The sequence below is a fragment of the Phallusia mammillata genome, chromosome 1, assembly GCF_965637545.1.
Source record: "Phallusia mammillata chromosome 1, kaPhaMamm4.hap1.1, whole genome shotgun sequence".
Classification (NCBI taxonomy): domain Eukaryota; kingdom Metazoa; phylum Chordata; class Ascidiacea; order Phlebobranchia; family Ascidiidae; genus Phallusia; species Phallusia mammillata.
Window position 1 is genome coordinate 20,407,267 of NC_137252.1, and position 24,507 is coordinate 20,431,773.

At 38.7% G+C, this 24,507-nt stretch overlaps 1 protein-coding gene across 3 annotated transcripts in view; it reads right to left on the reverse strand.

Moving 5' to 3' along the window:
- The window catches only part of LOC145223831 (DNA mismatch repair protein Msh6-like), a 75,183-nt gene extending 61,133 nt beyond the window's left edge, over positions 1-14,050 (reverse strand). For all 3 annotated transcript variants that reach the window (XM_080090243.1, XM_080090238.1, XM_080090230.1), the window contains exons 1-5: positions 13,712-14,050; positions 6,436-6,470; positions 5,535-5,569; positions 2,182-2,274; positions 1,897-1,989 (exon numbers count right to left, since the gene is read on the reverse strand). In XM_080090243.1, the coding sequence (XP_079946369.1) occupies positions 1,897-1,989; positions 2,182-2,274; positions 5,535-5,569; positions 6,436-6,470; positions 13,712-13,863 (408 nt within the window). In that variant the 5' untranslated portion in view covers positions 13,864-14,050. The remainder of the gene's footprint in view (positions 1-1,896; positions 1,990-2,181; positions 2,275-5,534; positions 5,570-6,435; positions 6,471-13,711) is intronic.
- Between the last annotated feature and the right edge of the window lie 10,457 nt (positions 14,051-24,507).

Here is a 24,507-nt window from a genome sequence, read left to right on the forward strand (position 1 = left end):
CATATGCATTTACATTTGTCAAATGATGAGGAGATTTGGCCTCACGAATGGACAACAAATACAGAAGAATCAGTGCAAAGTATCTTGGGAAGGCTTGGAAATGTGTTTTTCTGCTAACTTCTATGAACTGCGTTTCCAATTGTTTCATGTTGTGATGTAATGATACATAATAAAAATTCCATGTAAAAAGACTTGTGAATGCATTATGTGTGCACAGTTATTTGGTAAACATTATAATAAGTCAGTGAAATGTCAAATTTCCCAATAAATGTTTTTGAAAACAAGTTCCATACCCTCAAAAACAATAATTTTATCATTTAATACTGTAAAATAAAAAAATAAAATTGATCATTATGACGTCATGAGCTAATTAATGACGTCATCGAAAAAACACACATCAAGTTTTGTAAGGAACTGTTTGTCAAACAACTTGGAACTAATAATTGTAACGAAAAACATCGATAAACTGCAATTTCGTAAAAAAATAAAATTAAAATGATGTCATTTCATAGGTGATGACGTCATCGAAAATTTTTTTATCTTTAAATTGTAGAAAATTATATACCCAACAACTTTCCCAGAGAAAGTTTTGGCCTATCTTCTATCGATTTTGCATAAAACCTAAAAGAGCAAGAGCATATCGAAACATCCTTTTTTGTCAAAACAAATTCGGCAGTTAAAGGGTTAACCCCTAAAATAGGTGAAATTTGTAAACAATGTCGAAATTGGATGAAATTTGGACAGTTAGTAGGTTATGCTTTTTTTAGGTGTCAGTTGTTAAGTTTCACCCTATAGTTTCAACATTTACCCCACTAGTCCCCTAAAATGGGTGAATGTTTAAACAGTGTCAAAACATACAGAAATGTTTTACATTTTGGGGCTAGCGGGGTAAATATTAGGAGTCAAACGAAGCAGATGGCACATCTACTACCTGTGACAGTTTTATTCAAATCCACCAAAGATTCAATGCCAAAAGTGCATGGACAAACTTTACCGAAAAAAAACAAAACAAAAAAAGAAGAAACAGAAAAAAAACAGAGTGAAATCAATACACGTCACCTTAAGGGAAGGGGACCCATAATTACTTGCGATCTAACATTTGTGACAATCATTACGTGTTTGGTGGGTCATGAACAACACAACAGCAAACTTTTTTTAACCATTTGTTTTTTTAACGTTGATCAAATCTCGATACAGTTTTATACTTCGAATTTGGTGCAGTTCGCACTTTTACAATCAGCGTCTTTGCTGGAACACGAGTTTCGAAATTTTAACATGTTGAACTCTTCATTGAAAGGCTTGTTATATCGCTACTGGCGATTAGATAAGCAAACAAAACAGGATCAATGTGCACGGCTTTGAGATAATGACTCCTTGTTATCGCACAGCGGTAAACGGTACGCTGATTTAATCTCCTAATAACTTTTCAAAAGGATGGGGTTCCGGAAATATTTGCATGTAATTTATTCAAGAGCAAATACACTTAGTCAATCAAACGTCGCGCAGCTATTCTGTGTCTAGCGGTTTAGTGGAATAGTATCATCAATCGATTAATTGCATATTTCCTTGAAAATCGATGTGATTATCAGTTTATGCAATAAACCGGTATGCGATTAACCGGACGATTTTCCTAACAAACAATGGGCGGCGGTTTGGAAATTTTAATTAGGATGCAATTAAACCGATTATGCAATAAACCGGTATGCGATTAACTGGTTTCGTCTGTAATCCAAATTTCATTAAATGTGGACAAAAGGTTAAGCAAATTTCATCAGCAATTAACTATACATACATGGAGACATTCATATCAACAAAACACATTGTTGTTTGCTGCCATTATGATCAAATACACAGCTCAATTTTTTCATGTGGTAATCCATTTGTTGCATATCTCACCTTTCTTTCAGATTTCACAGAGCAATGAGACGCACCTTTATTATCATCAACATCATTATCATTGGCAGCGTAAACTATTTTTCGTTTTTTTGCCTGGGTAAAACAAAACATTTTTTAACTTTAAATAAATATCTAAAAAAATTCAACAGAAAAGCAACATTATAAAGTGCAGATCTTTAATACAGACATACAAAAACATATTTTTACAGTATAAAACAGAAATAAACAAGTTGGTTCAAAGTTTATGCCAGGACAAAAATATTTGCTTGATATTAATAATATTACCTCACTTTTCAATAGCAATATATTTTGATTGCTTTTATTATCTGCAACGGGATCCTGTTCTTCATCACTATCAACAATTCGCCTCCGTTTTGTCTACAAATTACAGTGGAAAGCAAAAAGGCTAATCAATTTATTTTTAGTGTCTTTTAGATTTGTATTAGTAAATGACTTTCAGATTCGCCAATGATTTCCAAAGCAGGAAAGTTTGTGGTTAAACTGTCATTACAAATTGGTGGTAAAGTCCTCATTAAAAAGTAAAATCTACTTGTGCTTTTTTCCTCACAATTAAAACAATACAACAAGCTGTAAAGATAACAAACTAATAAACATTCATATCTGTTGGAATTCTGTTTGCATCCCCCGGTTTGTGTCCTACTGGGTGTTTAAATTTATTTCATGGCTACTTGCATTGTCCATGTGTTCTTACATGAACATAAAAAAAGTGAAAACAATCGGAGTTGTTGTCCTAAAAAAATCCAAAGTTTGAGGATTACAATTTCGGCACACTCAAATGAAAAAAAAGCTTTTTCATTCTTCTTGTATAGCAGTTATACCCAACCTTTCTGTTGCGACCACTTTAGAGTTCACTATCGTCACTGCATACCAACCATGCTTAGGAACAAGGTTTTGATACAGACAACCGTTACATACACAATCTAAAAAAATATACTGCAATGAAGAGCTTAGCACCTTAATGCACAATCTATAACTGTTTGCTTTCCATTAGCTGATTAATGCGAGGCAAAACATCATGTGACACAATATTTTGTAAGTCAAGTTTTAGCTTTGGCATTGTACGAAAGTTATTTCAAAATCAACATATTCAATGCGCTTTTAGCACTTGCAGACACCACAATTCACTGGAAATTAGTTTAAGCTTAATGGTGAGCACATCATCGCTTCTGTTGTAGTTATGATAAAACAATTGGGAGACAAAAAGTTTTGTTTTCAAAAACTTACTGGCATCCTAACTTTACACCAGCATAGCATCCCGGTGTTTTAAGTAATGAACGTTTTTTTGTCAGAATAAGCGACTAGTGTGCAAAAATGCAGTGACATGCAAATGGTGGTTTAGATCAGGGCTACTCAAACTTTCTTCCTTTGTGAACCCATTTCAAAACAGAAATTTCTACGCGACCCCTTGATGGGTAAAGCCCAGGGGTGTACAACTTTTTCACTATGACGGCCCCATCACAGATCTTTATTTCACCAACGGCCGTCATTTGCCTCCATGATTTTGTTTTAAAATTACAGATGTAAAGAAACACGTTTATAAATATATATATATATCACTTAATGGCACCTAAAAAGCATAAATTAATTTCTAACTTGATACACAGATTGACAGTCTTAGCTTTTATGGCATCATAATTAGTGATGGGACGATATCAGGTTTTGAAGCGAGTACCGATACCGAGTACGAGTACCACACCTTCGATACCGAGTACTTAAGTGTAGTGTTGTGCTTAGTTGTATATCACTGTCTAATTTATCTGCCATGGTCGCGGTCATAGGTGTAGACTGTAGAGTTTTAAAAAATACCGGGGGTGCGACTTTTGATCACCGATGCCGATACCTATATCATGTGCAGTATCTGTACCCGTATGGGACCAAACACCGATACCTTCGGGATTTAGCCTATCCCTATATAGTTTCTATCACATTGTTTGCAAATAGTCACTTGGCACAATTTCTTCGTGTAGTTTAGACGTTTGCTGTGCGTCTCATAACGTCTGATGTAAAGAAAAGACGATTTGCGGAATCAACAACTTTAATGACGATTTAGTTCTCAAATAATGTGTTACGGCGGGTGATCCATGTTTTAAATATAGCCGACCATGTATTGTATACGCCTAAACTGAGGTTTATTTGGATCAAGTTTAGGCCGTTGCAGTGCATTAAAATGTCTGCCTATTGCGAAACACTGATGTCTGTTCGATCAATGGCATGAGTTCAAGCGCATTTGTTTAGTTGGAAACACGTTTTAAAACCGACGTAACTTGACCAAAGATGCGATTTTCGTGTTATACAAAGGTCAAGGGCGGGGGTGCCGCGCACTCTACGCCAGTGGTCGGGGTACAGGCATGCACACACACATGCCGAAAAATGCAATCACCACGTGATAGCGAAAAAAATATACGTATCCTGGCGGAACTTTTTTCCACTTTTGTGCTGTCCGAAGCAAATGTTGGCTAAAAGTTGCCCGTATTCTTACGGTGTAAATCGGCCATCGGTACTCGCACGTTGGTATCGAAAACTGAGACAAAATATTCCGATACCGAGTATCGATACCACTGAAATCGTTCGATACCATCGCTACCGCGTACTTGTCCCATCACTAATCATAATCTATATCAGTGGTTCCCAAACTTTTTCATATTTTTTTCAAAACGGTCCCTTTGCCATCATTTCGAGGGCTCGCGGTCCTTAAGCCTAAATGTGCATTTCATAAAACGAAAGTTGATTGCAGGATTTTAGCCAGTTATGCAAAATTGCGCAAAGTAATCATTCAAAGACTGCACGTGACATCACAAACAGGACAAAAACATTACGATTGTGCGCGAACAATTGCATTTTTGACAGTTTTCATTCAATAAAGGCCATTGTTTAGCAATGGAGACAGTCGATTCTCAATTCTACTTTGATTTTAAACTTATTTAGTGGCACAAACTGACTCCAAATAAGATTATAGAATTACTTCAACCGCTTCGCGGTCCCCCCAAAACTGCCTAACGGACCCCTAAGGGACCGCGGACCCCAGTTTGGGAACCGCTGATCTATATTGTGACGCTTGTGGTATCTGCTTTTTCGCATTGTTTGCACACAATAGGCATAAAAAAGTCTCTGGCGCATATGGCTACTACTCATATGGCTACTAGGCTGGTAATACTCTTTTAAGTTCCACAAAATGTGTTTAGAGCAGTTTAAACATCAAAAATTTGGCAAAAGAGTTTTTATTTATGTCACAGCCTCCAGTACATATATTCTAACAAACATGTTCACAGCCGCAGGTTGTGCACCCCTGGTATAGCCTATACACAAGAATGATATTTAACAATAAATGTACGCATGTATGCCATTTATTGTGACTGACATAAGAACCCATAATGTTTTGCGACCCCAAAATTATACTTCAACCCAGAATAGATAAAATGCCGAAAAATATTGCGTACCACCAGGAATGCCATCGTGTAAACTGGTTGGGAACCACTGTTGCGTAGTTTACTTAGTAATTGTCACCAAATGATTAAGTCAATCAGGAATTTCATCTACAGTTGTTTATTATGCATGTCCAAACATCAGTTTGTAAAATGTTTGAGGGGGTAATTAAGTCAAGGGGATATCCAACTTACCTTGATTATTGGTTGTTGATTAACACATTTCTTTTCTGTAAACAAGCAAGTCATGTTATGTCTATTTGTAATCTACTTCAAACAAAGATCAAGTAATTAGCAATATTCTTAACCTTTCAATTAGATGCAGACAAATGTTTTAATCAGCAATCCTGTTATTTGTTTAATATGCAAAAAGTACTACCTAGTTCATTGTGTCTTATAAAGCATCAACATTAATATGTTCTCCAAACTCATTTTATATTGGTTCACATAGTAGCCAGTGTTTTTCCAATCTTTGTTTGTTTCTGCAAGCAGAAACTCAGTGCAAAGCTGCTAATAATGCAAACTATAAGATACCTGTCATTAAGTTTGGAGCTGTAAGTTGAAACCTGGCAATAAGTATTCTGCTTAAATAACCATTCTATATGAGGTAGGCAACAAACTGGTCATTCTTTATGCTGGGGTTATTAGGTCAAACGAAGATGATTGCACATCTACATGACTATGTCAACATTTGTGAAAGTTTCATTTTATGTCAAAAGTGCATGAACAAATTTCACCAGAAAAGAAAAACTAAGTGAGGGAAGGGGACCCATAAAAAGATATTGGGTATAAAAAAAGAGGATGAATCCAACTATCATATGCAAACGGATTTAAAACACTTTGCGATGCACAGACCAAAAAATGACAATCCTGAGTCAGGTTCTTGGAAAGCAAGGCTGCTTTTAAAATCAAATATTTTCAGGGACGTCGGGTAAACGCTGACCAACCAAGTTCAAACATGTGAAAGACCAACTACCTATTATGTTATGTGTTTAAATAAATAAAAAAGTGTTTACACTATTTCCTGACTAAACAGATTAGTAAACCGGTGTTAGACAGAAAAAAGAAGTAAAGAACCATATCTACACATTCTTACCTCTGCACTCATTCTTGACCTTGGTTGCTGCAAAACTAAAAAAATGTTTAGTAGAACCAAACAGTCATAGGCTAATTAAGAGAAGCCAGACAGATAGCTTAGCACATATTAATGGTCATTATACACACACTATGACTAATTTTGAAATGTTTATATTATTCCTAGTATTTTTTTACCAGTCTTAATTTGTACAAATTGTTTTATATATTGATATGCGCCTACATTTCAGTGGAGCTCACCCACTTGCTGGCCAGTGATATAACCTAATAACTTCATACAATTAAGTTCCGATTTTTTGCCAAAAACTGATTGAGTAACCACAAACTGCATTAGTTCCCCTTTAATCCTTACTAACTTCAACATGACAAATGAAAATTATGGGAAAAAGAAAAACAATTGTGTGGTAAAAAAGGCATAGTTTTTTTTTGGTTTTTATCACCCCACTCCCAAAGAACTATTGCGGGCAAAAACAAATAGCACCATATCTGAATAAATGTAATAGCTAGCAAAGTGAAGGCCTTTTATTTTATGGGCATAGGCGTCGATTCCCGGGGTGGCAGGGGTGGCGTGCCTCCCCACCAAAAATCTCTGGGGTGGCAGCCATTATAAACTAGAAGGGTGGCTTAGCACATATTGCCCTTGCATATACACTAACCTATTTTGAAACATTAATATATTTCCTACTCAAATTTTATATTGGGTCCCATATCAGCCACTGCCTTTTGTAACCTTGGTTGTTTCTGCGAGCAGAAACTCATGGGTCCCCACACATGCAAAGTTGTAAACAATGCATTTCAAGAGATAACCATGAGAAAGTTTGTTGTTAACCCTTTAACAGCGGCGGGCGCATAAATGCGCCCCGACACATGCCTCGTGATAAACAGCGATAAAAATCGTATTAGTGCGGATATTTTTTACAACTGGGGGTGCGTTTGAAAGCTTATGCATATTAGCTCCAATTTATTCGAAAAAAATGATATGTTAGTATTTGAAAAAAATTAATTACACTAAGGAGAAAGTCAAAATTCAGAAAAAACGTGTTTTTTTCTAATTTATGTTTGCAGCCATTTTTTGTTATTTTACGCTTGGTTGATTAACAGACAGCTGTTTGGAGTTTGTGTCAGGGCTCTGCAAGGGCGTTGTGGCGATCTTTGTTTACAATATGATGTGTGTTCAGCTGAATTGGACTTGAAAGTGAGTAGTTTTGGGCAGTAAATTTGCCTTGGTTTGCTTGAATATACTGCTGTATCAGTCAGTTTAGCTTTACTATTCGTGGTGACAGCAGTTATTTATCAAGAAAACAACTGTTGTAGAAGCATTTTGATTTGGGAAGTGTGTGGTTTCTGACCAATATTTTGATTATATCTGGCCCTCAACTGCATTTACATTGTCAAATGGTAGGAGGATTTGGCCTCATGAATGGACAACAAATACAGAAGAATCAGTGCAAAGTACCTGGGAATGCTTGGAATTGTGTTTTTTCTGCTAACTTCTGTGAACTGTGTTTCAAACTTGCACATGTTGTGGTGTAATGATACATAATAAACATCCCATGTACAAACACTTGTAAATGAATTATGTGTGTACAGGTATTTAGTATATTTAATATTTAGTAACGTTTGAATAAGTCCGTAAATTGTCAAGATTGCCAAAAATTATTATTGAAAACAAGTTTCCTACGCTCAAAAACATTAATTTTATCCTTTACTACAGAAAAATAAGAAACTAAAATTGATCATTATGACGTCATGAGCTAATTAATGACGTCATCGAAAAAACACACATCAAGTTTTGTAAGGAATTGTTTGTAAAACAACTTGGAACTAATAATTGTAACGAAAAACACCGATAAACTGCAATTTTATGGAAAAATAGAATTGAAATGACGTCATTTCGTAAGTGATGATGTCATCGAAAAATTTTTCATCTCGAAATTGTAGAAAATTTTATACCCAACAACTTTCCCAAAGAATGTTTTTGCCTATCTTCTATCGATTTTGCATAAAACCCTAAAGAGCAAGAGCATGTCTAAACATTAATTTTTGTCAAAAAGAATTCAGCAGTTAAAGGGTTAAAGGTAAAACACAGTGATCGGTAGTGATATACTCTTTTCAGTAACACTGGTAATACTCTTTTCAGTAACACAAAATCTGTTTAGGGCAGTTTGAAAATCAAAAGTTTTGGCAAAGGAGTTTTAATTACTATCGTTTCTATTCATAACATATGAATTTGTATCTATAAATTCAATTTCGGTAAATGTCTGTTTAAATAATAGGTTTAACTTTGAAAAGTAAGAAAAATTTAGTATAATTAGATAAAAATCGGACAAAATATTACAATTGCTGTTGACTGTTCAACGGCCTGCGGGCCGCGAGTTTGACAGGCCTGGCTCAGCACGTATTGCCCTTGCACATACACTACAACCTATTTTAGAACATTGATATATTTCCTACGCTTATTTTATATTGGGTCCCATACCATCCACTGTCTTTTACAACCTTAGTTGTTTCTGCAAGCATAAACTCATGGGTCCCCACACAGGCAAAGTTGTAGATAATGCATTTCAAGAGATACCCATAGTCCACATGCTACCCAAATTTTTACCAATTCCGACACTGTTTTATAAACTTACCCATTTTAGGGGGCTAAGAGGGTAATTAATGATGGAGTTTTACACTGGACTAAAAAAATATGAAACCTTAATGACTCGATCAATAGTACTGTAAAAATTCAGCCCAATCTGCCTATGTTTAAAATTTCAACCACTAGAGGTCTTTTGAGCAATAACCGTTAATGCTTCTGACATCATAGGGCTGTTAACAACCCCCTAACTACCATGGCGCAAAAACGTTCACCAAGCAATCCACAAAGTCACAAACAAGTAACATACAACTGCTTGCCCTTGTAGCACTATTGAGCAACAGAAATCTTTCATTTGTGGTGCCCAGTAACATACAAATACGTTTTACACTTTGGGGGCTTGTGGGGTAAATGTTGGGGCTACAGGGTTGAACACACCAATCGACATCTATAAATGGTCTCATACTCTATATGCTATCCAAATTTCAGCCAATTTGACACTGTTTACAAACTCACCCATTTTAGGGGGTAGCGGGGTAAATACTAGGGTTATTTGGACAAACAAAGTGGGATGCACATCTACATAACTTTATCTACCATCTGTATAAGTTTCAGCCACATCCATCAAACATTTGATGGAAAAACGAGTCAGACAAACTTTGGAAAAAAAAAACATTTTAGGGGGCTAGCGGGGTAAATACTGGGGTTATCAACAAAAACAAAGTGGGATGCACATCTACATAACTATATCTACCATCTGTGTAAATTTCATCCAAATCCATCTAACATTTGATGGAAAAACGAGTCGAACAAACTTTGGGAAGAAAATAACCCATTTTAGGGGGCTAGCGGGTAAATACTGGGGTTATCAACAAAAAAAAACAAAAACAATTGGAGTAAAATCAATATGTGTCCCCTTCAGGGAAGGGGACCCATAATAAATATGCGATCTATTTAAATTTTATTCCATTCACACAATTTTGAAGGTTTTTCCCATCTGAGAAAAAGGGCTACACACAACAATCAGCTCCTATTAATGGCGAATTGCACACTATTGTAGGGGGGTAAATGATAGGGCTACAAGGTTGAACACAACAATCGACACCTATAAATGCGCACACTCTACAAGCTGTCCAAATTTCATTCAATTCAGACATTGTTTAAAAAATTGACCCATTTTGGAGGGCTAGTGGGATAACAGTTGGGGCCACAGGGTGAAACACAACATTCTACACCTATAAATGGCACACACTACAAGCTGTCCAAATTTCATTTAATTCAGACATTGTTTAAAAAATTGACCCATTTTAGGGGGCTATTGGGGTAAATATTGGGGCCACAGGAGTGAACACAACAATCGACAACTATAAATAGCACACTCTATAAACTGTCAAAATTTTATTTAATTCTGACACAGTTTAAAAAACTTAACCATTTTAGGGGGTTAAGGGGGAAACTAATGGGGTTCTACACCCAAAAGTATAAAATATGAAACCACAATGACCCAATGAACAGACATGTAAAATTTTAACCAAATCGGACAATGTTTAAAATTCTGACCACTAGAGGTGTTATAAGCAACATTTGCTAATGCTTCTGACATCATAAGGCTATTAACACCCCTCTGTTGCCATGTGCAAATATGTCCAACCAATAATGCACAAACACAAGTACCATATATTCTGTTGCCTTTATTACACAACAGAAATTTTTCGTTTGTGGTGCGCAGCAACATACTAAAACGTTTTACATTTTTGGGGCTAGCGGGGCAAATACTGGGGCTATCAAGTCAAATGAAGCAGATGGCACATCTGCATAACTATGTCTACCATCTGTAAAAGTTTCATTCAAATCCACCAAACGTTTCATGACAAAAGAGGGTGGACAAACTTCAGGGAAGAAAAATAAAGAAAAACAAATAAACAAATCGAGTAAAATCAAAATGTGTCCCCTTCAGGGAAGGGGACCCATAAATACCTATGCTGCCACCCCAGAAATTGCCTTGCTGCATTCATGTTCGTGTATTACACATATATATATATGCGTTTCTTTCATTCATATATTTCGAGCATGTGCAAAGCAAGCTCCACGGAATCCCCTTTTTTTAACAACGGGTGGGAAAAACCCATTTTGCGGTACTCGCTTCAGTGATTTTCGTCAAGTTTGCTCCTCCAGAGCAAGTCTGAACAAGACTTATGAGCACAACAATGGCAATTTTTACGTTTTTTGTGTATTCTGGATGTTAATTGGCAGTTTGGGATTATATTGTTACATAGAGGGTCTTATTTGCATGCGCAGGAAATATAATTGCAGTGGCCACCCATGTGCGCAAATTTTGTGTCGAAACTGCAAAGTCGTTTCGATACTTTTGCAAAATTAAACATGTAAAATTTATTTACAGATCTCTGTTTAAGTATCACAAGAAACGTTTGCGTTTTGTGCGTTATGTTACCTTTTTAATCACACTACTTCTTACGAATTATTAACGCTACCCAGCACATGATACAGTTTTTCTGCCACTAACCAGGACGCTGCTGGGATTACATCACTAACGCATTGTGACATCATAACTCCACAACTAGATGGACGATTTGTGTCATAACTTTCATAGGTGTTACATGCAAGTTAAGCAAGATTGCATATCCGCGAAATGCCTTAACTGTATCGTAGTGTGGTTTGATCATGTAAGGAACTACTTGAGCAAATTTTGCCACCCCACGAAAGATAATTTATGCTAAAAAATCAATGCCTATGTTTATGAGCCATTGTATGGTGGCCCGCAAGTGCAATTCAAAACCAACGTATAAAAAAAGCAAAATGTAATAATGGGCATTGCTTAGGCTACACTGTAGTCTACAGTCAAAGCTTAAGGGTGCAGTCCAAAACAACAAGCTGACTTTGCCCTCAGACATATTGGGATAGTATAGAGATTTAAAAAAAACAGAAAAATTGTATAATTATTAAAAGACATACATCCTGCGTACCTTAACACAGACAGTGCCCACATTAAACGATATGCTACAGTCGTAAAATTAAGTAAAATGATGAATCACAAAAATAGGTAACAGCAAATCATACTTAGTTCCAAAATCATTAGAGTTTTTAAGCAGTTTGCCAAACAATTCAGCTTCAATCAAATGGTAGGAAGTAGTAGTAGTACTCAGTGGCCCCTATGTGAGCACAAAGATCAAGTGGAAAATTGACGATTTAATCAAGATTACGGCTGTTCACCACTCGTGATATATCCAAAGTCAAGACATTGCAACACACCTTAAATTCTGTGCATTACGAAAGGAAGGGGGTTACGCCATGATGGCAAAATCGCTAAATGTCTCTTGGCAAATGTTTCTCATGACCCTACCCCCGTGGACCCGGGGTGGTGGGGGTTGGGGGCATTCTTCAAACAAGGTCTATGCGAGTGGAGTGTGGGCTTAGCGAGTTACACAGGGGCTAACCGAGGGCAATCTGATTGCGGGCTTTAAGCTGGCTGTGTGTGCAAAGTGGGAGAACAGTTTTAGACGTGGCGAGGACATTTTGCATGTCCTGCAGTGCAGTCTAGACCCGCTCTTCAACCTTTTTCCCCGTTGTATACCTTTTTGCAATTTTCAAGCAACTTTGTATACCCTACACACGGTAATTTTTAATTGCGCACATAAAGTAAAACAGTCAACTAATAGTTACAGTACTTGCCTGATCACGTGAATTATTGTTATACTAGACCAGGAGTAGATAACTTGTCGCCGTGAACATGTAAACTGAAATGCATGTACTGGCGGCCGTGATGTAAATAAAACATGGTACGTATTTGGATTTTAAAACTAGTTTGATGGTCTGGAAAAAATATTATCAGCCCAGAAGCCACTCAATCTACGGAACAAGCTAGAAATTAAATTCGCTATCAGGCACTATTAGGAAGGATTTACCATTCGACCATTTAAAAAATCAGTTAATTTTGTTTATTTGACTTCATCTCAAACAGTACGAAAAATCCTATTTCGTTTTCGCAACCCGTTACTCCAGGAATGTTATAAGTAAAATCTCAGAAAGTAACAGGTAGGTGCTTATTGCTTCATAATTCACATTGTTGACACAACAATCCCAAACTGACGCAATAATATTCACAACAAGCAGGTCAGTCTCACAGGTCATGAATGATGATGTTGTGCCTTCCTGCATTTCATACAAAATAGTGACCTTTAATAACACTGACCGCAGCTGTATTCCCTTTGTATACCCTTTTTCAGTCGTATACCCTAGTTTTGATGCGGTATACACTTGGGTATACAGTATACCCGGTTGAAGAGCACTGGTCTAGACAGACAACTCGTGACAAACTGACAAACTTCCTTTGACAAATTTCATCTACACACATACGTCAATTTTAAACGTTAAAAACACTCTTTTTTGACCACCAGGAGGAACACACCTGCATCAGACATTATATGTATGAGAAAAAAATTACACAAACAAGAAGTGCCCGTTCAGGAAAGTGGACCATAGTGATATTATGCTTTTTATATTGTTCTTTTTTAAGCATGCACCATGTTTCTTGATAAAACAACATTTCACATTTTTGTTTTTCAGAAAAACAGAGAAAACTAATCCATCTGTCATAATGAAGGGCATAAAAACAAAAGGCATTAGAACAAAAACATATCTTTTGCTGTTAATAAAAGTTTGTTAATGTTATATCAACCTGGTCTTGTTGAGACTATGGATTCCAAGATTTGATTCTTGTCTTGTAGCACTGCTGTGGACATTTCCAGTTGCATGTTGCAAAGATGTTTGTGACTTCTTCGTATTTGGTAAAGTTTGAAAGTAGTTTAGCAAAGTTCTATGCTTTGACATCTTCTTTACAAATTTGACCTGATGTTTGCTATGGACAAAACCAGTTGATTGCAATCCGGTTAAACAGGAAATTCAGTTTTTTGGGACAGTTTAAAGAATCACAAACTGTTGTCCATTACTTGTTGGGTAAACAAGTTGGTTTATTTCAATTTGTTTACTTAAGAAACTTGCCTAAGATTTTAAATCATTGCCTAAAATTCGTTAAAAAACAATTCGAGTTAAACACTACAAATTCAAACGATTGTTTCCATCAACTAAATTGTTGATTTTAATACAATACTTGCAGGTTCCAATGTACTTCTAAAAAACTGAATTTCCTATCCACAAATCTTTCTGATAAAGGACAAAGTGTTATTCTGAACAAACACCTGGGCTGTGTAATTGAAAGTATCAAGGTAGACACTACCAACTTTACTGTTTCTCCTTTGTATAAACAATGGACTCTTCAGCATTTTTGGTTATTTTAAACTCGCATTAAAGTTGCAATGTTGAATTAAGAGCATAAAGTCCCACTGACAGATTTAGGGCATTGATCTCTCCATGTAACACTATTTTCGCTTCTACAAATTTTACTTAATAATAACAAAATTGTAATCACTGCTTCCAGACAAATCAGTAGCTAGCTGTGTTGCTTACAAATGCTTTTGCTTTTGGCAAGGTCCTACTTATTTGCCAGTAACAGCCAAGCTTTGTCTGTATATGAAAAATACTTTTGTTGTTAAAGCTTGTCACAGATTTAGGAAGTTTAACATACTGTTAATTGCAATAATCCATATAATCGCATACATTTTGACGATATGTGTAATAAATGGAAATATAGATTACTCTTGGTACGTCACCCAGTACAATTTCTATCAACACACAGGTACTATAGATCAGGGGTGTCGGTATCAAAATATTTTGTCTCAGTTTTCGATACCAACGTGAGAGTACCGAAAGCCGATTTACACCATATAAATACGGGCAACTTTACGCCAATATTTGCTTCAGACAGCACAAAAGTGGAAACAAGTTCTGCCAGTTTACGTATATATTTTTCTCTATCACGTATTCGGCATGTGTGTGTGCACGCCTGTACCCCGACCATGGCAGATAAATTAGCCAGTGATATACAAAGTACAACACTACACTTAAGTACTCGGTATCGAAGGTATATACTCGGTACTTGCTTCAAAACCTGGTATCACCAAAAATTACAGATACAAAGATATATACCATCTATTGACGCCACAAAAGCACATATTAATTTCCAACTTGATACAAAGATTGAGCTGCATCGTATGAACATCAGTTTTATCTGTTTATTACGTCATAATCTATATATATTGTGACGCTTTTGGTGCCTGTTTTTTCGCATTGTTTGCACACAATAGGCCTACAAAAATCGGACGCAAACGGCTGCCAGGCTAGTAATACTCTTTTTAGCAACACAAAGTCTGATTAGAGCATGAAAATCAAAATTTTTGCCAAAGGAATTTCAATTACGTCACGGCTGCCAAGACATTATTGTAATGATATGTTTATGGCTGCACAAACTCGTTTCTGCGACCGCATGAAAATTTTCGAGATCCCTCACTTTGCAAGACCCTGGGGAAAATACTTGCACCTATTACCGCAGCCGTCAGCAATTTTACATGATTATTTATCATTTTCCTCAAAATTGTGAAAATTTTTCCCAAAATTGTGGTCTACAGTCACTTGACTTAATCTTCCCATCAAAGATAAGGTCACAATATAGTTAATAAGTTCACATAATAACGTCATCGAAATTTTACGTCTCTGACTTCATTAGCCCTGTTTATAACAAGACCAAAAAATGAGAAGCAACCTGGCACCAGGGTTGCCAGGTAATGTCGACATTCTAGGACAAAAAAGTAATTGTGGTTTTTAATTTATTTTAATTACAATTTAGTCTTTGGGGTTACAATAAAAAAAAGATAAAGAAGCATCATAAAAAACACAAATTATTATCAATAATGTCAGCAAACGAGTAAACAGCACAATCATAATTCAGAGCTGGAATCTTTGTACTGCTACTAGGTCAATAAACTAAAACATGAAAACTTACCAAATACGTATTCAGAAAAACAAGTTGGACTTGTAACTTTTTAAACATTTATCTTGAAAGTTTAGGTGAAAATGGAATCACGAATTAGTTCAAAACACACATAAATCCTTCAACAAAAAGCATAGTAAAGGGAACACACTACAATTAATACAATTAAAATTAACACTACTCTGTTACGAATCCGCTGCATAGTATGTCTTGTGAAAGTTTCCCAGAGAACCATTCGCTAATTTGTAATTTGGTATTGTTCCTATATGGTTGATTTTGATCTTATTGCAATATTGCGGGAAAGGCTTCGCATCCAATTTTTTGTAGTTGTTAAAAACAGGGAATTTCAATTTTTTGTGAAGTCATTAACCAATGTAACTAGTAAGTACGATAGTAAACTAATTGAAACATCCGCCAGAATAGGTTCCCATTTTTCCCGCTTCTCATATTCGGGAAAAACCCACCAGCTGTTTGAAAGCATTGGAACCGAGTTTCACAAAAATACGGTGGCCCAAAAGTGCAAAACACAAAACTCACGACACACGCAAAAGCTGTGACACACCCCAAAGTCAGAACACAAAAGTCGTGACACACACCAAAGTCAGAACACAAAAGTCGTGACACACACAAAACCTGTGACACACCCCAAAGTCAGAACACAAAAACCATAACACACACCAAAGTCAGAACACAAAAGTCGTGACACACGCAAAACCTGTGACACAAGCAAAACCTGTGACACACCCCAAAGTCAGAACACAAAAGTCGTGACACACGCAAAACCTGTGACACACCCCAAAGTCAGAACACAAAAACCATGACACACACCAAACTCAGAACACAAAAGTCATGACACACACCAAAATCAGAACACAAAAGTCATGACACACACCAAAGTCAGAACACAAAAACCATGGCACACACCAAATGTTTGCCTCGTTGGCAAAACGCATATGCAAAGTTACAGCCCAATCGGACTTCTGTATCGCCCTGTGCAAAAAGTGATTTTCAGCAAAAACTGAGCATTTTTGTCAAAACTTGTAACTTTTCAAGTCGATAACTCACGAACCGCTAAATCGAATTTGACGCCCCTTTGCAGGTGATGTTTGCCTCGTTGGCAAAACGCATATGCAAAGTTACAGCCCAATCGGACTTCTGTATCGCCCTGTGCAAAAAGTGATTTTCAGCAGAAACTGATCATTTTTGTCAAAACTTGTAACTTTTCAAGTCGATAACTCACGAACCACTGAACCGAATTTGACGCCCCTTTGCAGGTGATGTTTGCCTCGTTGGCAAAACGCATATGCAAAGTTACAGCCCAATCGGACTTCTGTATCGCCCTGTGCAAAAAGTGATTTTCAGCAGAAACTGAGCATTTTTGTCAAAACTTGTAACTTTTCAAGTCGATAACTCACGAACCGCTGAACCGAATTTGACGCCCCTTTGCAGGTGATGTTTGCCTCGTTGGCAAAACGCATATGCAAAGTTACAGCCCAATCGGACTTCTGTATCGCCCTGTGCAAAAAGTGATTTTCAGCAGAAACTGAGCATTTTTGTCAAAACTTGTAACTTTTCAAGTCGATAACTCACGAACCGCTGAACCGAATTTGACGCCCCTTTGCAGGTGATCTTGGCCTCGTTGGCAAAACGCATATGCAAAGTTACAGCCCAATCGGACTTCTGTATCGCCCTGTGCAAAAAGTGATTTTCAGCAAAAACTGAGCATTTTTTTCAAAACTTGTAACTTTTCAAGTCGATAACTCACGAACCGCTGAACCGAATTTGACGCCCCTTTGCAGGTGATGTTTGCCTCGTTGGCAAAACGCATGTGCAAAGTTACAGCCCAATCGGACTTCTGTATCGCCCTGTGCAAAAAGTGATTTTCAGCAAAAACTGAGCATTTTTGTCAAAACTTGTAACTTTTCAAGTCGATAACTCACGAACCGCTGAACCGAATTTGACGCCCCTTTGCAGGTGATGTTTGCCTCGTTGGCAAAACGCATATGCAAAGTTACAGCCCAATCGGACTTCTGTATCGCCCTGTGCAAAAAGTGATTTTCAGCAGAAACTGAGCATTTTTGTCAAAACTTGTAACTTTTCAAGTCGATAACTCACGAACCGCTGAACCGAATTTGACGCCCCTTTGCAGGTGATGTTTGCCTCGTTGGCAAAACGCATATGCAAAGTTACAGCCCAATCGGACTTCTGTATCGCCCTGTGCAAAAAGTGATTTTCAGCAGAAACTGAGCATTTTTGTCAAAACTTGTAACTTTTCAAGTCGATAACTCACGAACCGCTGAACCGAATTTGACGCCCCTTTGCAGGTGATCTTGGCCTCGTTGGCAAAACGCATATGCAAAGTTACAGCCCAATCGGACTTCTGTATCGCCCTGTGCAAAAAGTGATTTTCAGCAGAAACTGAGCATTTTTGTCAAAACTTGTAACTTTTCAAGTCGATAACTCACGAACCGCTGAACCGAATTTGACGCCCCTTTGCAGGTGATGTTTGCCTCGTTGGCAAAACGCATATGCAAAGTTACAGCCCAATCGGACTTCTGTATCGCCCTGTGCAAAAAGTGATTTTCAGCAGAAACTGAGCATTTTTGTCAAAACTTGTAACTTTTCAAGTCGATAACTCACGAACCGCTGAACCGAATTTGACGCCCCTTTGCAGGTGATCTTGGCCTCGTTGGCAAAACGCATATGCAAAGTTACAGCCCAATCGGACTTCTGTATCGCCCTGTGCAAAAAGTGATTTTCAGCCAAAACTGAGCATTTTTGTCAAAACTTGTAACTTTTCAAGTCGATAACTCACGAACCGCTGAACCGAATTTGACGCCCCTTTGCAGGTGATGTTTGCCTCGTTGGCAAAACGCATATGCAAAGTTACAGCCCAATCGGACTTCTGTATCGCCCTGTGCAAAAAGTGATTTTCAGCAGAAACTGAGCATTTTTGTCAAAACTTGTAACTTTTCAAGTCGATAACTCACGAACCGCTGAACCGAATTTGACGCCCCTTTGCAGGTGATGTTTGCCTCGTTGGCAAAACGCATATGCAAAGTTACAGCCCAATCGGACTTCTGTATCGCCCTGTGCAAAAAGTGATTTTCAGCAGAAACTGAGCATTTTTGTCAAAACTTGTAACTTTTCAAGTCGATAACTCACGAACCGCTGAACCGAATTTGACGCCCCTTTGCAGGTGATGTTTGCCTCGTTGGCAAAACGCATATGCAAAGTTACAGCCCAATCGGACTTCTGTATCGCCCTGTGCAAAAAGTGATTTTCAGCAAAAACTGAGCATTTTTGTCAAAACTTGTAACTTTTCAAGTCGATAACTCACGAACCGCTGAACCGAATTTGACGCCCCTTTGCAGGTGATGTTTGCCTCGTTGGCAAAACGCATATGCAAAGTTACAGCCCAATCGGACTTCTGTATCGCCCTGTGCAAAAAGTGATTTTCAGCAAAGACTAAGCATTTTTGTCAAAACTTGTAACTTTTCAAGTCGATAACTCACGAACCGCTGAACCGAATTTGACGCCCCTTTGCAGGTGATCTTTGCCTCGTCGGTAAAACGCATATGCAAAGTTACAGCCCAATCGGACTTCTGTATCGCCCTGTGCAAAAAGTGATTTTCAGCCAAAACTGAGCATTTTTGTCAAAACTTGTAACTTTTCAAGTCGATAACTCACGAACCGCTGAACCGAATTTGACGCCCCTTTGAAGGTGATGTTTGCCTCGTCGGCAAAACGCATATGCAAAGTTACAGCCCAATCGGACTTCTGTATCGCCCTGTGCAAAAAGTGATTTTCAGCAGAAACTGAGCATTTTTGTCAAAACTTGTAACTTTTCAAGTCGATAACTCACGAACCGCTGAACCGAATTTGACGCCCCTTTGCAGGTGATCTTGGCCTCGTCGGTAAAACGCATATGCAAAGTTACAGCCCAATCGGACTTCTGTATCGCCCTGTGCAAAAAGTGATTTTCAGCAGAAACTGAGCATTTTTGTCAAAACTTGTAACTTTTCAAGTCGATAACTCACGAACCGCTGAACCGAATTTGACGCCCCTTTGCAGGTGATGTTTGCCTCGTTGGCAAAACGCATATGCAAAGTTACAGCCCAATCGGACTTCTGTATCGCCCTGTGCAAAAAGTGATTTTCAGCAGAAACTGAGCATTTTTGTCAAAACTTGTAACTTTTCAAGTCGATAACTCACGAACCGCTGAACCGAATTTGACGCCCCTTTGCAGGTGATCTTGGCCTCGTTGGCAAAACGCATATGCAAAGTTACAGCCCAATCGGACTTCTGTATCGCCCTGTGCAAAAAGTGATTTTCAGCCAAAACTGAGCATTTTTGTCAAAACTTGTAACTTTTCAAGTCGATAACTCACGAACCGCTGAACCGAATTTGACGCCCCTTTGCAGGTGATGTTTGCCTCGTTGGCAAAACGCATATGCAAAGTTACAGCCCAATCGGACTTCTGTATCGCCCTGTGCAAAAAGTGATTTTCAGCAGAAACTGAGCATTTTTGTCAAAACTTGTAACTTTTCAAGTCGATAACTCACGAACCGCTGAACCGAATTTGACGCCCCTTTGCAGGTGATGTTTGCCTCGTTGGCAAAACGCATATGCAAAGTTACAGCCCAATCGGACTTCTGTATCGCCCTGTGCAAAAAGTGATTTTCAGCAGAAACTGAGCATTTTTGTCAAAACTTGTAACTTTTCAAGTCGATAACTCACGAACCGCTGAACCGAATTTGACGCCCCTTTGCAGGTGATGTTTGCCTCGTTGGCAAAACGCATATGCAAAGTTACAGCCCAATCGGACTTCTGTATCGCCCTGTGCAAAAAGTGATTTTCAGCAAAAACTGAGCATTTTTGTCAAAACTTGTAACTTTTCAAGTCGATAACTCACGAACCGCTGAACCGAATTTGACGCCCCTTTGCAGGTGATGTTTGCCTCGTTGGCAAAACGCATATGCAAAGTTACAGCCCAATCGGACTTCTGTATCGCCCTGTGCAAAAAGTGATTTTCAGCAAAGACTAAGCATTTTTGTCAAAACTTGTAACTTTTCAAGTCGATAACTCACGAACCGCTGAACCGAATTTGACGCCCCTTTGCAGGTGATCTTTGCCTCGTCGGTAAAACGCATATGCAAAGTTACAGCCCAATCGGACTTCTGTATCGCCCTGTGCAAAAAGTGATTTTCAGCCAAAACTGAGCATTTTTGTCAAAACTTGTAACTTTTCAAGTCGATAACTCACGAACCGCTGAACCGAATTTGACGCCCCTTTGAAGGTGATGTTTGCCTCGTCGGCAAAACGCATATGCAAAGTTACAGCCCAATCGGACTTCTGTATCGCCCTGTGCAAAAAGTGATTTTCAGCAGAAACTGAGCATTTTTGTCAAAACTTGTAACTTTTCAAGTCGATAACTCACGAACCGCTGAACCGAATTTGACGCCCCTTTGCAGGTGATCTTTGCCTCGTCGGTAAAACGCATATGCAAAGTTACAGCCCAATCGGACTTCTGTATCGCCCTGTGCAAAAAGTGATTTTCAGCAGAAACTGAGCATTTTTGTCAAAACTTGTAACTTTTCAAGTCGATAACTCACGAACCGCTGAACCGAATTTGACGCCCCTTTGCAGGTGATGTTTGCCTCGTTGGCAAAACGCATATGCAAAGTTACAGCCCAATCGGACTTCTGTATCGCCCTGTGCAAAAAGTGATTTTCAGCAGAAACTGAGCATTTTTGTCAAAACTTGTAACTTTTCAAGTCGATAACTCACGAACCACTGTACCGAATTTGACGCCCCTTTGCAGGTGATCTTTGCCTCGTTGGCAAAACGCATATGCAAAGTTACAGCCCAATCGGACTTCTGTATCGCCCTGTGCAAAAAGTGATTTTCAGCCAAAACTGAGCATTTTTGTCAAAACTTGTAACTTTTCAAGTCGATAACTCACGAACCGCTGAACCGAATTTGACGCCCCTTTGCAGGTGATGTTTGCCTCGTTGGCAAAACGCGTATGCAAAGTTACAGCCCAATCGGACTTCTGTATCGCCCTGTGCAAAAAGTGATTTTCAGCCAAAACTGAGCATTTTTGTCAAAACTTGTAACTTTTCAAGTCGATAACTCACGAACCGCTGAACCGAATTTGACGCCCCTTTGCAGGTGATATTTGCCTCGTTGGCAAAACGCGTATGCAAAGTTACAGCCCAATCGGACTTCTGTATCGCCCTGTGCAAAAAGTGATTTTCAGCCAAAACTGAGCATTTTTGTCAAAACTTGTAACTTTTCAAGTCGATAACTCACGAACCGCTGAACCGAATTTGACGCCCCTTTGCAGGTGATGTTTGCCTCGTTGGCAAAACGCGTATGCAAAGTTACAGCCCAATCGGACTTCTGTATCGCCCTGTGCAAAAAGTGATTTTCAGCCAAAACTGAGCATTTTTGTCAAAACTTGTAACTTTTCAAGTCGATAACTCACGAACCGCTGAACCGAATTTGACGCCCCTTTGCAGGTGATGTTTGCCTCGTTGGCAAAACGCGTATGCAAAGTTACAGCCCAATCGGACTTCTGTATCGCCCTGTGCAAAAAGTGATTTTCAGCCAAAACTGAGCATTTTTGTCAAAACTTGTAACTTTTCAAGTCGATAACTCACGAACCGCTGAACCGAATTTGACGCCCCTTTGCAGGTGATGTTTGCCTCGTTGGCAAAACGCGTATGCAAAGTTACAGCCCAATCGGACTTCTGTATCGCCCTGTGCAAAAAGTGATTTTCAGCCAAAACTGAGCATTTTTGTCAAAACTTGTAACTTTTCAAGTCGATAACTCACGAACCGCTGAACCGAATTTGACGCCCCTTTGCAGGTGATGTTTGCCTCGTTGGCAAAACGCGTATGCAAAGTTACAGCCCAATCGGACTTCTGTATCGCCCTGTGCAAAAAGTGATTTTCAGCCAAAACTGAGCATTTTTGTCAAAACTTGTAACTTTTCAAGTCGATAACTCACGAACCGCTGAACCGAATTTGACGCCCCTTTGCAGGTGATGTTTGCCTCGTTGGCAAAACGCGTATGCAAAGTTACAGCCCAATCGGACTTCTGTATCGCCCTGTGCAAAAAGTGATTTTCAGCCAAAACTGAGCATTTTTGTCAAAACTTGTAACTTTTCAAGTCGATAACTCACGAACCGCTGAACCGAATTTGACGCCCCTTTGCAGGTGATGTTTGCCTCGTTGGCAAAACGCGTATGCAAAGTTACAGCCCAATCGGACTTCTGTATCGCCCTGTGCAAAAAGTGATTTTCAGCCAAAACTGAGCATTTTTGTCAAAACTTGTAACTTTTCAAGTCGATAACTCACGAACCGCTGAACCGAATTTGACGCCCCTTTGCAGGTGATGTTTGCCTCGTTGGCAAAACGCGTATGCAAAGTTACAGCCCAATCGGACTTCTGTATCGCCCTGTGCAAAAAGTGATTTTCAGCCAAAACTGAGCATTTTTGTCAAAACTTGTAACTTTTCAAGTCGATAACTCACGAACCGCTGAACCGAATTTGACGCCCCTTTGCAGGTGATGTTTGCCTCGTTGGCAAAACGCGTATGCAAAGTTACAGCCCAATCGGACTTCTGTATCGCCCTGTGCAAAAAGTGATTTTCAGCCAAAACTGAGCATTTTTGTCAAAACTTGTAACTTTTCAAGTCGATAACTCACGAACCGCTGAACCGAATTTGACGCCCCTTTGCAGGTGATGTTTGCCTCGTTGGCAAAACGCGTATGCAAAGTTACAGCCCAATCGGACTTCTGTATCGCCCTGTGCAAAAAGTGATTTTCAGCCAAAACTGAGCATTTTTGTCAAAACTTGTAACTTTTCAAGTCGATAACTCACGAACCGCTGAACCGAATTTGACGCCCCTTTGCAGGTGATGTTTGCCTCGTTGGCAAAACGCGTATGCAAAGTTACAGCCCAATCGGACTTCTGTATCGCCCTGTGCAAAAAGTGATTTTCAGCCAAAACTGAGCATTTTTGTCAAAACTTGTAACTTTTCAAGTCGATAACTCACGAACCGCTGAACCGAATTTGACGCCCCTTTGCAGGTGATGTTTGCCTCGTTGGCAAAACGCGTATGCAAAGTTACAGCCCAATCGGACTTCTGTATCGCCCTGTGCAAAAAGTGATTTTCAGCCAAAACTGAGCATTTTTGTCAAAACTTGTAACTTTTCAAGTCGATAACTCACGAACCGCTGAACCGAATTTGACGCCCCTTTGCAGGTGATGTTTGCCTCGTTGGCAAAACGCGTATGCAAAGTTACAGCCCAATCGGACTTCTGTATCGCCCTGTGCAAAAAGTGATTTTCAGCAAAAACTGAGCATTTTTGTCAAAACTTGTAACTTTTCAAGTCGATAACTCACGAACCGCTGAACCGAATTTCACGCCCCTTTGCAGGTGATGTTTGCCTCGTTGGCAAAACGCGTATGCAAAGTTACAGCCCAATCGGACTTCTGTATCGCCCTGTGCAAAAAGTGATTTTCAGCAAAAACTGAGCATTTTTGTCAAAACTTGTAACTTTTCAAGTCGATAACTC